The 12,000-nt window shown below is 41.4% G+C and overlaps 1 protein-coding gene across 1 annotated transcript in view; it reads left to right on the forward strand.

Moving 5' to 3' along the window:
* The window catches only part of MTMR12 (myotubularin related protein 12), a 32,871-nt gene that overhangs the window by 3,789 nt on the left and 17,082 nt on the right, over positions 1–12,000 (forward strand). Inside the window, exons 2-5 of the mRNA XM_026035723.1 lie at positions 6,644–6,698; positions 7,807–7,946; positions 9,650–9,722; positions 11,298–11,428. Of these exons, the coding sequence (XP_025891508.1) occupies positions 6,644–6,698; positions 7,807–7,946; positions 9,650–9,722; positions 11,298–11,428 (399 nt within the window). The remainder of the gene's footprint in view (positions 1–6,643; positions 6,699–7,806; positions 7,947–9,649; positions 9,723–11,297; positions 11,429–12,000) is intronic.

Genomic DNA, 12,000 nt, shown 5'->3' on the forward strand with positions numbered 1-12,000 from the left:
GCAGCCCGGGCCGCGGCGCGGACGGGGCGAGCGCGGCTGCAGCTGCGGCGGCTCCGGCTCCCGCCGCTGCCCCCTGGGCGCTCGGCCCGGCTCCCAGCTCCGCTTGGGGTGCGGGGGGTGACCCCTTGGGCGGGCTTGGCCCTGGCAAGCCAAGTGTTCCTGCCCTTTTCCCTTCCTCATTGCTAGAAATCTGATGCAGGCTGGTGTCCCTTGGTTGCTCTCCCTCCTTGGGAGTTTCTTATGGAAAATAGATCCCCCTTTTCCGCCAGTGGGCCCGGAGCCCCTTGCTGGGAGCAGCCAGGGGAGGGATCTGCCCCATCGGTGCCGCTGGGCCGGGCTCAGCGTGCCCGTCCCTGTTCCCTGGGAGCACCTCTGCCTTCCCGGGTTGCCGTTTGCCTTTGAAGAGCTTTCTGTAACCGCCACCTCGTCCCTGTCAGTGGAGATGTTTGTGAACAGCAGCTGCGAGAGCTTCTGGCTCATGCAGACTCTGCTTGGACTGGACTGACTCCTGAGGCTTCTTGTCTTGGGAAATATTCGCCTTGCACAAACGTGCAGAGGGCTGGGGACTGGGTTTTGTGAAGCTAAGGGCTGCACTTGCTTGGCTGGACATGCCGCTCTGTTTCTTAAATGGTCTCTTGGAAGGATGTCGTAGAGTTGCTTCAACAGGGGAATGACTGACCCTGCCTGACGAAAGGGTCAGTGGAAAAAGGTACAAGTCAAATACGTGCAGTGCAGGGTATTGAGTATTGGAGTGTTTTAACCYGCAGTCGTTATGACTAAGTTAATTTTCAACCACAATCTCGGTCACTGCAGCAGGAACAGCTCAAAGACTTTAAACTGGGAGATGAAGCTTTAATTGGCCTGATTCAAGGCTATCAAGGGGCTGCAGACACTTGCTCTTAATTTACTAATTTTGTTGCTACCAATATTGCTCTTACCTGTCTTCTTGATACACCCTGTTTAAGAATTTCACAGKCTGTTGTCACAGAAAGCTTTAGATACAGAGCTGACCTCTACCATAAAATTGCAATCCTGTTCTCAGTTTCAAAATTTAATAAAATTGAAGTCAGATGTGAGTAGTTAAACCACAGAGCCGTGGTTCTGAGTAATGTGGTGCTGTAGTCCTTGCTTGCAGCCTGCAGAGACTTGCTGGCCACGTAACTTTCCAGGCAAAGCGGGGAAAGTGTTTGAGATGTTGGGTGGCTGCTGCTGTTGGAGCAGGGCAGTGGCGCAGGGCGAAAGCCCCAGCGGGCACCCTGAGTCAGGGGCTAAAGCCCCAGCTTAGGTGTTTGATGATGGACCACTGGAAGCCTAACAAGGGCAACGCTAGTAACTTTTTAAACTTTGAACTGCTCTTCCTCTGTTCTTAATATGATAAGAGTTAGGAATTGTATTCCTGTTTTTATGCAGTGAGATTAAAAGTAAGGTGTGAACAGAAATGCTCCTTATTAAAGGAGCGGAAGTGACTTCTGCTGCGTTTCCCCGAGCGTCTGGAAAGGGGGAGTTTTTGCCATCTGACTAAATATAACCTGGTTATGCTCTGCTGTATGGAACACCAGATCAATCAATGGGCTGTTAAGAGCAAGACCATAGGATGTTGATGTTAATGACACACTTCCCTTCAGGACAGACTTGGCTACCCTGTAGGAAATGAGGGTGAGCACGAGGGTATAAAAGTCAGTGTTTTGACATGTCTCATCACAGACTAAGGATATTTGTGTGTGGAAGCGCAGAAGACTTGAAATAGTTCATGGATGTTGTTTTTAAACTCCAAATGTTGCCATTTTGAATTGCTAAGAGCTAGCAAGCTGGATCCTCTTTTCCTTAAGGCTGTCTCAATTTGAATGAAAAGTGAGGTGTAGAATGTGCTTTGAAGCTTCTTATTATAGTTCTTATTCTTATTTCTGTGCATGTGTTCCTAAGAGCGAAATCATCCATGTTTATTCTTTCAAGGTGTTTTTTGCCCTAGTCCTTAAGCTTTTTTAAAAATCATTAACTAAATGGGAAGGCTGCAATCCGCTGCCTCCCACTGGAGGTCTGCTCCATATAATCTCACAACAGCAAGGTGATGGCAGGTTGTTGCTTCGTGGGATTGGAGCTTTCTTTGTGTTGGGCAAGGGATGGGGGAGAGACGAAACAGGTTTGGAGAGCAGCCCTCACCACCAGTTATTTGGCAAATGCAGTTTGTGCCCTGTGTGGAACATGGGTGAGAGGAGCACCCAGCTCATGTTCTGCTTGGTGCTGCTTGTCCCTGCAATCCTAAGTACACCTGGGGCCGCTCGGTTTTGAGGGCAGCTTCCACAGCTCTTGTGCTTTCTCTCAAATCTCTCTTTCCTGTAAGCAGAACATTGCTGGAGTTATTTGTTCCTTGTATTTCTTTGCAATTTGCAATTGCACAAATTATTGTAATTTTCTTGAAAATGGTATGATTGTTTTGTACATTAGAAAGTTGACATGTAGGATAGTGATTCAAGGTGCAAAAGCAGAGAGCTGGCTTCTGACCTGGTGTGGGGAAAGCAAGGAACTGGAGTCCGAGGAGATGGACAGAACAATGTAAGGAAAGGGGAGAGATTAAAAGATGTGACAGACATGGAAAACATGTGCTATGATCTAATGGGCTGCTGGGTGATGGAGCCAAGAAAGGAAGGAAAAGAAGCATTTGGAGATTATTTTCAGCACTGTTCTTAATTAAAAAGGCAGTGAGTGTCTCCTATGCATTGTATGAAACACCAGTATAAGTTTGGGATTGCTTGACAAAGTATTTCAAAAACTACACTGATATTTCATACAGAAAAAGGGCATACATCACAGCAGTGCTGTCTGCTGTCAGCCTTGAAGAATACATATTTCAGAGAGTGCTCTTGAAACCTTGGAAGTGATAGCTGTTTCCTTCATGACTTCAGTTAAATAAAGCACCTTTCCTCAGTATGCTGACTAAAAATCTTATTTTTCACTGTTGCAACTACCTCTACTAGTCTGGCTATGACCGGGCCTCTGGCAGAAGTGTATGGCAAATTGCAGAGTTCCTCTGGGCTATGGTAGGTTTTGAGCTTACAGCAACTCGCTCTGCTTTGCCCCAGTAGCCTAAATGGAAGTGCTGATTTGAGGAATTCTAACACCTCTGACAAGATCAGAGTAGTCTGCAGGGAAATGCAGGGAATGTTTTCTTTATCCTTGCCTTTCTTTTCTCTTCTTTTTCCTTAAACAACCAATTCCTTGATTGTTTATCTCCCTGGAGATGGATGTGAGGGGTTTTTGTTTATTGTACTGAGGATAAAGCAGGAATCACTTGCGATCTCTCTCCCTTTTGAGACCCTGTTAATATATTGCAAGTGCTACTTGACCTTTCTGCCTTATACTCAGTGTTGCATGTGTCCTTCTGTGCTTCAGCTCTTGGAAGAGGAGCTTCTCCAAGGCTGTCTGGAGAGAATATCTATTATTTTTTTCCAGGGGAGAGCCTAATTGCAGTCCTAGGTACTGCAGCTTATGCAGTTGCTACCTGCTCTTGGGGACTGAGTCCCTGGGGTCAGCACATCTCCTGCAGAAGAGGCAACTCTTCCCATAAAAACTGCTTCCCAACCATGATGTTTGTCAAGAGTTTGGCTTTTTCCCTCCCTGCGTAGAGCAGGAGAGATGATGGGCACTTCAGGGCTGTGGTTGCCTTGGTCCAAGACAGTCTTGCATGATGAGTTAGCCTGCGGTGGCATGTTAAATGCAGCTGTGGTGTGACTTTGTGCTCTGTACGGTTAGACTTGATGATCATTGTCTGCCACTGTTTGCTGAGGCCCCCTGGAAGAAAGCATGTAGTATGAGGTTAGTACCTTGGTGGGAAGCTCTCCCCAAGTAAGCTGCTAGAAGCTTAAGCAAAATGGAGATCTGTGTTCCTGTTGGTTTTCAATCAGTTCAAGCTTAACTCTCTTTTGGATGCTGTCTTCTGGCTGTCTGCTTGGAGATGCTGCTGCTGATAGGGTTTCCTGTGTTGTATCTTGAGTAAGAAGTGCAAAGCAGGGCACCCAGAAAGGAGAAGCTACAGATGAGGAATCTAGAGAGACTTTTGATGACTGTCTTAGATAACATGTGTCTGCAAGCTTAAACTTCAAGTGGTCAAAGGATGAGGAGGGTGAAGCTTCCTGAAGTCTGAGGCGATCGAATTTGGTGCTGCTGAAAGGGACTGACTTAGTCCTGTTGTTTCCATGGTTGTGTGAGCGGTTGATGAGCCAGTTCTGCCAACAATAGGCTATAACAACACCCGACCCAGAGTCAGCAGAAGCAAAAAGTTCCTGCAGATGAACTTAATTACCTCAGCGTGCAGCCAGACAAACCTGTGTGCAAACAGGTGGTAGGAGTGGGTATCGAATCTATGATTGCAGTTAAAGACATGTTGAGGAGCATCCAGCTTAGAAGCAGCAGGCTCTCAAGTTGGTCTGAAGGTCCATGTGTTGTTCAATGCTGAAATGCTGTAGAAAAAGTAAAGCTGGAACAGTTGGTTATCTCCTGGGTTCCTGCACAGCTTGTTGCCAACACCCCATGTGCCAGTGTTTTTCTTCATAGCAATCTTGGCTTTCTCTCCTAAAAGAACAGATAAAAAAGTATTTGTAGAGCTGTAGACACTTAACACACTCTTATCTTGACTTGGAACATGAGCTCAGTGAAGTGGATTCTTCAGCAGTGGTCAGCTGTTCATTGCTTGCTGTCCCTAATGCATTCACTATCCCTAGTGAATATGTAGGAAAACAGTCTTTGAAATACTTGCAGTCTATTATGGGAATGTAAACATTGACTTTCAAGTAGAATTCATGTTACTGAAGGCTTAACTATTTGAATCTAAATGGAAGTTGTATGATGAACTCTTCAATTTAATTTTTCAAATTTAATGTGTTTTTTAAATGATGAAATTTGTTTTTTTCTTTTTTGTAAGCTGTTCTGTTATATATATGACTGAGATCTTTATTTTACTATAGCACTATTTCTGTTAAAAGTCTATCTCCTTCCAGGAAGTAACAGTTTAATTTTTAATCAAAACACAAATTAAAAGGCTGACTTCTATAAACTTATTATGGAAAACTTTGTTTTAACAAATAGCAACTATGTTCAAAGACCTACTTTGGCTTCAGCTGTTCTTCTGCCCTGAAGTTGTCTGCCAGCACCAGTTGGCAGCCCTGCAAGCTAAAACGATACTTAATTTATTTTTTACATTGATAAAAGTAATATGTACTTGCACAGTGAGAGTCTCTTGTGGTATCTCTCAAAGTAACGAGCAAGAAGCCACTACTGAGCTCTTTTGTAGCAGTGCTGGTGCGTGGCGGGGGAGTGTGAGGGGTTGTATTTGGTCGCACAAGGACAAAAGTGTTAGTGAACCCGGGGCTGAGCTCGGAGCCATTGCTGGCAAAGAGGCAGCACTGGGAAAACTTGCCTGCAGTCCTCCTGAATGCAGCAGTGTTCAGCTCTAACTTGGCTTTAATTTTTTTTTCTTGAGTTTTCTGTATTAGCTGCCAGCTGTAGTTACATATTTCTTTGGGACATCACTGCTTTCCTTTTAGAACTGGGACTTCTTTTCAACCAGCCTTTTTTGCCACAGTCTCTTGGCATTTGTAGTGTTGTTGCACAGCCTTAAAATTTTATTTGGATCCACGGTTTTGGGAACATCTGATCGTATGAATGGCACAGAATTTATTTTCAGGCTACCAGGAAGTTTTGTTTCTCTGCATTTAATCCACTGAAGCTGCTATTGCTCGAGTCTGCTTTTGATAACTTGCCTTGATTTGCAATATCTGGCTTTGGGTGCTGGTTGTAAAGTAATTTCAGTTGACTTAATGTTGCGGCCTCGAGGCCGTGCGTGTTTCCTAGTAAAAATGAAGTTTTCCATGAAAACTGATTCGTGGAAGGGATTCTCACTGAGGAGGAAGTGCGGAACTGGCTGAGCAGGAAGGGTGTAGCATGTTCTCTAGTTTATGGTCATTCGGCTGGAGATTTTGCCCTAATTCAGGGCTACGAGCCTAGAATAACTGATACGGAGAGTTTAATAGGTTTGTTTTGTGCAACTTGAGTTCAGAAGCGTGTGTGTTCATGACTTCTTACCTCTAGACTTTGAGGGTTTTAAATCCTTTTCCCTATAGYGTTAGCATTGCTGTTTAAACGGCGTGCATGGTTTGTTTGGAATAACACATAATRTAAGAAAATTGGTAAAGATTAAGTGCAAAGCTTAACGTGAAAAGTGTATTAGAAACATGTCAAGTCATCTTTGAGCTATGTGAAGAAGCTTGYAAATGAGCTCTGGGACATGGAAAGGTAACTGACTTTAAGCTGATCCGTTTCATTGTACAAAAGAAACTAAGTAGCATCTGTAAATGCTTTTATTTTTGTCTGTTCTGTATGCAAACAGGGCATTTCCTGTTTTGTGTTCAGAGCTGCATGACCCATGCTATGGGTGTTAAAACATTAACCAAATTATTTAGCTGTAGACTACTGATCTTAAGTGATTATGCTCTTAGGGTAGGAGTGTACTGCAAATTGAAATAACTGTAATTCAAATRTTCCTATTTGCTAGAATATGAGGTCTTTGAGAAGCTCTCAATACAAGACTGCTATTTATAGCATGTATCAAACAGTCTTTGCAAAGAGGTAATGACTCTTTTTTCTCTAGGAAATACATATAAAGGAACCTACAGAAAAGGAAGTAAATCCACGCTTGTTACCAGGTAACTGTTCTAAATTTATAATTTGAATTAAAGTAAATGTGATTAGAAATGTATTTTCTCTTCTTCACAGATTGTTATAAAGACTGTTTTTTACAACTCCTTTAGAGCACAGTATCTTCAGGGAACCTGCATTTGGAGAATTGTGTGTATACTTTGCCTATTAAAGTGGTTTTTGTGGGGTTTGTTTGTTTGTTTTTTTTAGAACCACGGACAGACCAATAGAAAGTTGAAGTTACGTTACTTCACTTCTACTTTGGGCCTTTCTGTACTTCCTTTGCTCTGAAGTTCTTTAAAACTTAGAGATCTTTAGATGATTTTTCCCCCAAAATACTGTTAGTGCTCTCTAATTTCAGGAAGGATGAGCTTACTGATACTGACTTAAAATACAAGCCTAGCTTACAGTCACAGTAGTCTTCTATAATTTATATAAAAGGCTGCAAGTCCAGCTGTGCAAACCTACTAAAATTTGTCTTTGAAGTAATTGCTTTCTTAAACTTGAACTTAGTTTTTGTTTATTTTTAGCATAGGAGCTTCATTGAGCACTATTTATGCAGGTGAGTTTGAGGACTTTAAAATGAGCCTGGAACCTATAGAAAGTAGCATCTCTGGTCAAAACTATGAAAAAGTAACTGTGATAAATTTGTAATAAATTAAATAACAAATGTGTCTGTTGGAGAGCTTGAGAGTAAGGAAAATCAGAGTTCCAGCTTGTTCATAGACCAGCTTCTTCCTCCGCATGACAGATTGCATTTTTTTTAGTAGGTGTTTGTATAAAAACACCTTTGATTTGTGACTGTGTGCGTTGTTCTCCTGTAAGGGAGAGGAGATGGTGCTATAGGTGCTTCTGGTCACTGAGGTTCTAGCCATGTGCATTTGAACACTGGAGAGCACTTTTCACTCCACCCTGAGCAACGGTGGTAACCTGGAAGGAAACCAAGGTACTGACCCCAGGAGCCCCTTGGCCTTGTTTTTAACRGTGATGATAAATCTTCAGGCATGCAGAGCATGAGAAGCTGTCAACAAGTTAATGTTGAGTTAAAGAGGAATGATTCAGCTATGTTTTRATGCTGGCTGTGATGATACAAGCTAAGTGTTTGTTTTTGTACAGGTGAACTGCTGCTTTGTGAAGCAAACACGGTGTACAAGTACATACAAGAAGATGGGTCAAATCGTGGCACCTATGGGAAGCTCATATGCACAAACTTCAAGATTTCTTTCCTTGATGAAGATTCTGCTTCAGATGACAATGTAGGAAGACAAGTGTCTTAGTTGTGACCAAACAGGCTTTGAAGACAATCTCTTGTCTTCAAGAAAGACTATAATCTTTTTCTCACATAAGAAAGACTGAAAATAAATCTACAGTAATTTTTAAAGGCCACAGTTGTGTTAATCAATTCACATCTGCTTGGTCTATGTGGTTCCTTCCCCGACTGTTTTGATTAAAAAATGCAAGCCTGTTCTGGACTTTTATAGTTAAATGTAGTTATGACTCTTGTGGATTAGTAATTATATAAGGAGCAAGTTAAAAGAGCAAATTGGTTTAAAACTTAAATGTAAAGTTTACGTAAACTTGTGCAATTCTAATCTTTATCAGCAATTATAAAAGTGCGAATGCTGTCTGTGCTTCTAAGGTAGTAAAACATCTTTTACTTGCCTTTGTGCCCCATGTGCAGAAGCTTTTGGGGATTCCACAAGATTAATTAGATAACCATTCAGTGGAAATACCCTAGATAATTATGCTTGCTGTGTGGCTATATAAATCTCTGATTTATTGTGTTAAAAATAAGCTGTTGCGAACTGTAGAAGCTAAAGATCCTAGCACCATTGAGCCACCAAACCTTTTAAGCCATCTCCTCACACTGTTTTGCAGGTGATTTGAATCTAGTCTTTTGTTCCACATGCTCAAACTGAGTTGTCTGAAGGGGAATGATAGTCCCGCTCCTTTTTGGATGGGCTCAAGCGTGTCTTCATCTGGTTCATTTGAGTTATGCCATTGAAGGATAGACTAGTATATGGATCCCAAGAATGCAAAGTGATCTTGACAGAGAGGAAGTTTCCAGGAGTTAAATATTGAGAACTGATGTTTTGGCAGCTGAATAAGTTGACATGAGTGGACATTTGAAGTTCCTTGGGACAAAGCTCTAAATCTCTTCCCACAGATGACGTGAGGTTTATTCTAAACCATTGATCTTGCCCTATTCAATCAGTAACTTGTAAATCCTGGGTTGGTATGAGAGATATAGTTGACTTGACATGTTAGCAAATGCTCAGGGTGAGTAATGCAGACCTGGAAATAACTCCAATATGGTTAACTTTGTTCCCAGTTGTCTTCATRTAAAACTTAAATTTGGTGATGTGGTGCATCTCAGTCTTCTGATAGTAAAGTTTTACTGGTTTATAACTGAYATTATGCAAAATGTCATTTTTGTACAGTGATTTAAGAGTAATAAACTGAAGGGAGTCTTAATCACTTCAAGTTTCCCAGAACAATAGAGAGTAGGGTTTTGTGCATGTSGTCATTTCACCCAGTGATAAATCTGACTGCTGCATTGGAATATTCTTGGGATGCTTGTTGTCTTAAGAGACTTTGTTTCCTGCCTGATTCCCACAGCAAGGAAACTTATCATAAAAGGGCTTGGATTCCATCAAATTACTGTATTTCCTGTTTGTTGCAAGAATTCTAGTTTGAAAAGTGACCCTCAGTAGAATTATCAGCTTTGAAGTTATTTGAAAAGCAAAAACTCTGCACACCTTGCAAGCGCAGCTGGGACCTTAAAAGGCAGGCATAATTCATCTTTATTTTAACAACTGGTTTTCAGTGTTCTGTTTTGCAGAACTTTTAAGAAATAAAGCTGATACATTTAAATGTATACTAAATATTTTGTTTACTGGTGAGAAGGTGCTCCTGGTTAGTGGCATGAGACTTACGAGATTTTTTTTTCATGTTCTAGGAGCCACAGTTCAAAAATAAAATCATAGGAGAAAATGACATCACCCTGCAATGTGTAGACCAAATATATGGAGGTAGGTCTTTTTTGTTTGTCATGCCAGCATTAGAAAATAATTCTAGATGTAGGGTATTTTTGGTCTGTATATCTGCATTCTTTTTACAAAACTGGTAGTTTTCACTTTCCAAACTTGGATTGGATAGCCTGGAAAAAGAAGCTTCAGTTAAACAATGATGAAATGGCAGGTAATAAATCTGTTAAAGAGCTTGCTTTTGTCCCTCAAGCTTGTCACATTAGCTTCAAAAAGTGGGGGAAAAATGCCTTGAATAAGGGCAAAGGAGAGTGTATTCTACTGTGTGCTTGGTTACGAATGGTGCACAAGTGTTTTAGGAATAGTTGGAAACATTGACATAGGAAGAATAGCTTAATTTAAGCAGTTGGACTGCACAGTGATTCAGTTAGCAAATTCTCAAAGAAGACTTTTTTGTCTAAGACAGTTTTGCTTTATGGAGTTATTAATATTTCAATGTTTTCAAAACATCAAAGGATTTTTAAAGCAAGCTTTGCAAGTAAATAGTGAGCTCCTTGTTTTGCTACAGGACTTGAAGGTCTGCAAGGTCTGTATGGCAAAAAAGGCAAATAAGAATTGGAGCAATGGTCTGTAAGCAGCAGGGAAAGCTTTAATGAAAAGACAGTGTTTAGAGGAATGTTATCAGTATAAACTGTGGCATGGTAGGAAGGGGGTGGTGATGACCTGTGGTGTAGATTGACAAAGGATCTTATCAGTGTATACAAATACCTTAAGGGAGGGTCTCGGGAAGTTGAGGCCAGACTCTTTTCAGCCGTAGCCAGTGATAACACGAGAGAGCACAAACTGAAGCACAAGAAGGTCTGCCTCRTTTTGAGGGAAAAACATCTTGACTGTGAGGGTGGTGGAGCACTGGAGCAGGCTGCTCAGAGAGGTTGTGGAGTCTCTCTAGAGATATTCCTGGATGTGATTCTGTGCAATGTACTCTGGGTGACCATGCTTGTTAGAGGGGTTGGACTAAGCGATCTCCAAAGGTTCCTTTCAGCCTTGGTGATTCTCTATGGTTCTCTGACGGAGACTAGTTATGAGACACTATATGGCTTATTGTACAGCAGCTTAGCTGCCAGCAGTTTAAGATGAGAAAAGGTTCATTTTTAAACAGAAGTGTTTAAAGGAARTATATCTATGTAGGTTTCTCTTGAAGGTATTCTGGTGTGTTGTGTGGTGTGTTCTTGGGAGGGGAGAGGAGATGGGAAGGAGATGAAGTTGATTGTATAAAGACTTTGCCTTGACCAAAATTAGTTGTGTTCTACTGCATAGCCAAAACTTGAGACTTACTGTGCAGTCTGAATTTGAACAGAAGTTATTACTGAATAGCTGATTTGCTACAAATTCAATTCCTATTGTTTAAGAGGTAGTTTGAGTTGGAATCTTTTAGGAATGGATGGGATACTGAGTGTGTAAACCCAAGAACTTGCTAGAAGACCTGTATGGTACGATGGTGGTTTTGACTTGAACTTGAATTAAATTCTCTTCTTGAGTTTCTGGGTAAGATAAAGCTGTCCTTGCTTGACAAGTGATGGGAAAGTTCTCTATGTTTATTTAGACTTCTTTCTTCTTCAGTTTATGATGAGAAAAAGAAACTCCTAACTGGACAACTGAGAAAATACCCAGAGAAATTAATTATCTACTGTAAAGACCTGAGAGTATTTCATTTCTGCCTTAGATATACAAAAGAAGAGGAAGTAAAAAGGGTAAGTACTAACTTCATGTTTTCAGAAGCTTGCTGGTGGGCATTTAGCCATAGGGATGAGGGGAGGGTAAGAAGCGGGCTTTGAGATCCTGCAGACTTCAAGTGTTTCTTCATTATTCCCACATGAAGAGGGAAGGTAARAGGAGACCAGCTGATTTTTTAGCTAGAAGTGTTCATTCTACATCTTTATGGAGAGCAATTAAATGATTGTTGCACTGACTGTTTAAAGAGAGCTGATCCTTGGGAACACTGCATGAAAATAGCTTCAACTCAAGCAAATATCTAAATCTATTTTGTTTGTGGTACTATTTTATTAGATTTTTGGCCTCAGTTGCTGATATGTGAGCAAGGTTTATGTTTTTGGGAAGGGGTTCTTTTCACAGATTAAGCTGAATTCCAAACCAGGAGGTGAATGGCTTTACTTAAATAACAACATGCAAAATAAGAGTTGTTTCTGAGGCTGAAGATGTGTAATTCCTCTCACTGATTAAAGTAGGCCCACTTGGCAACCAAGGGAGAAGGGTTTCTAAGAGTTAGTTTTCAACTGATGGGAACAGAACCTGAATGTCTTCA

The sequence above is a fragment of the Nothoprocta perdicaria genome, unplaced genomic scaffold (assembly GCF_003342845.1).
Source record: "Nothoprocta perdicaria isolate Ctin4 unplaced genomic scaffold, notPer1 scaffold_1, whole genome shotgun sequence".
NCBI classification, from domain to species: domain Eukaryota; kingdom Metazoa; phylum Chordata; class Aves; order Tinamiformes; family Tinamidae; genus Nothoprocta; species Nothoprocta perdicaria.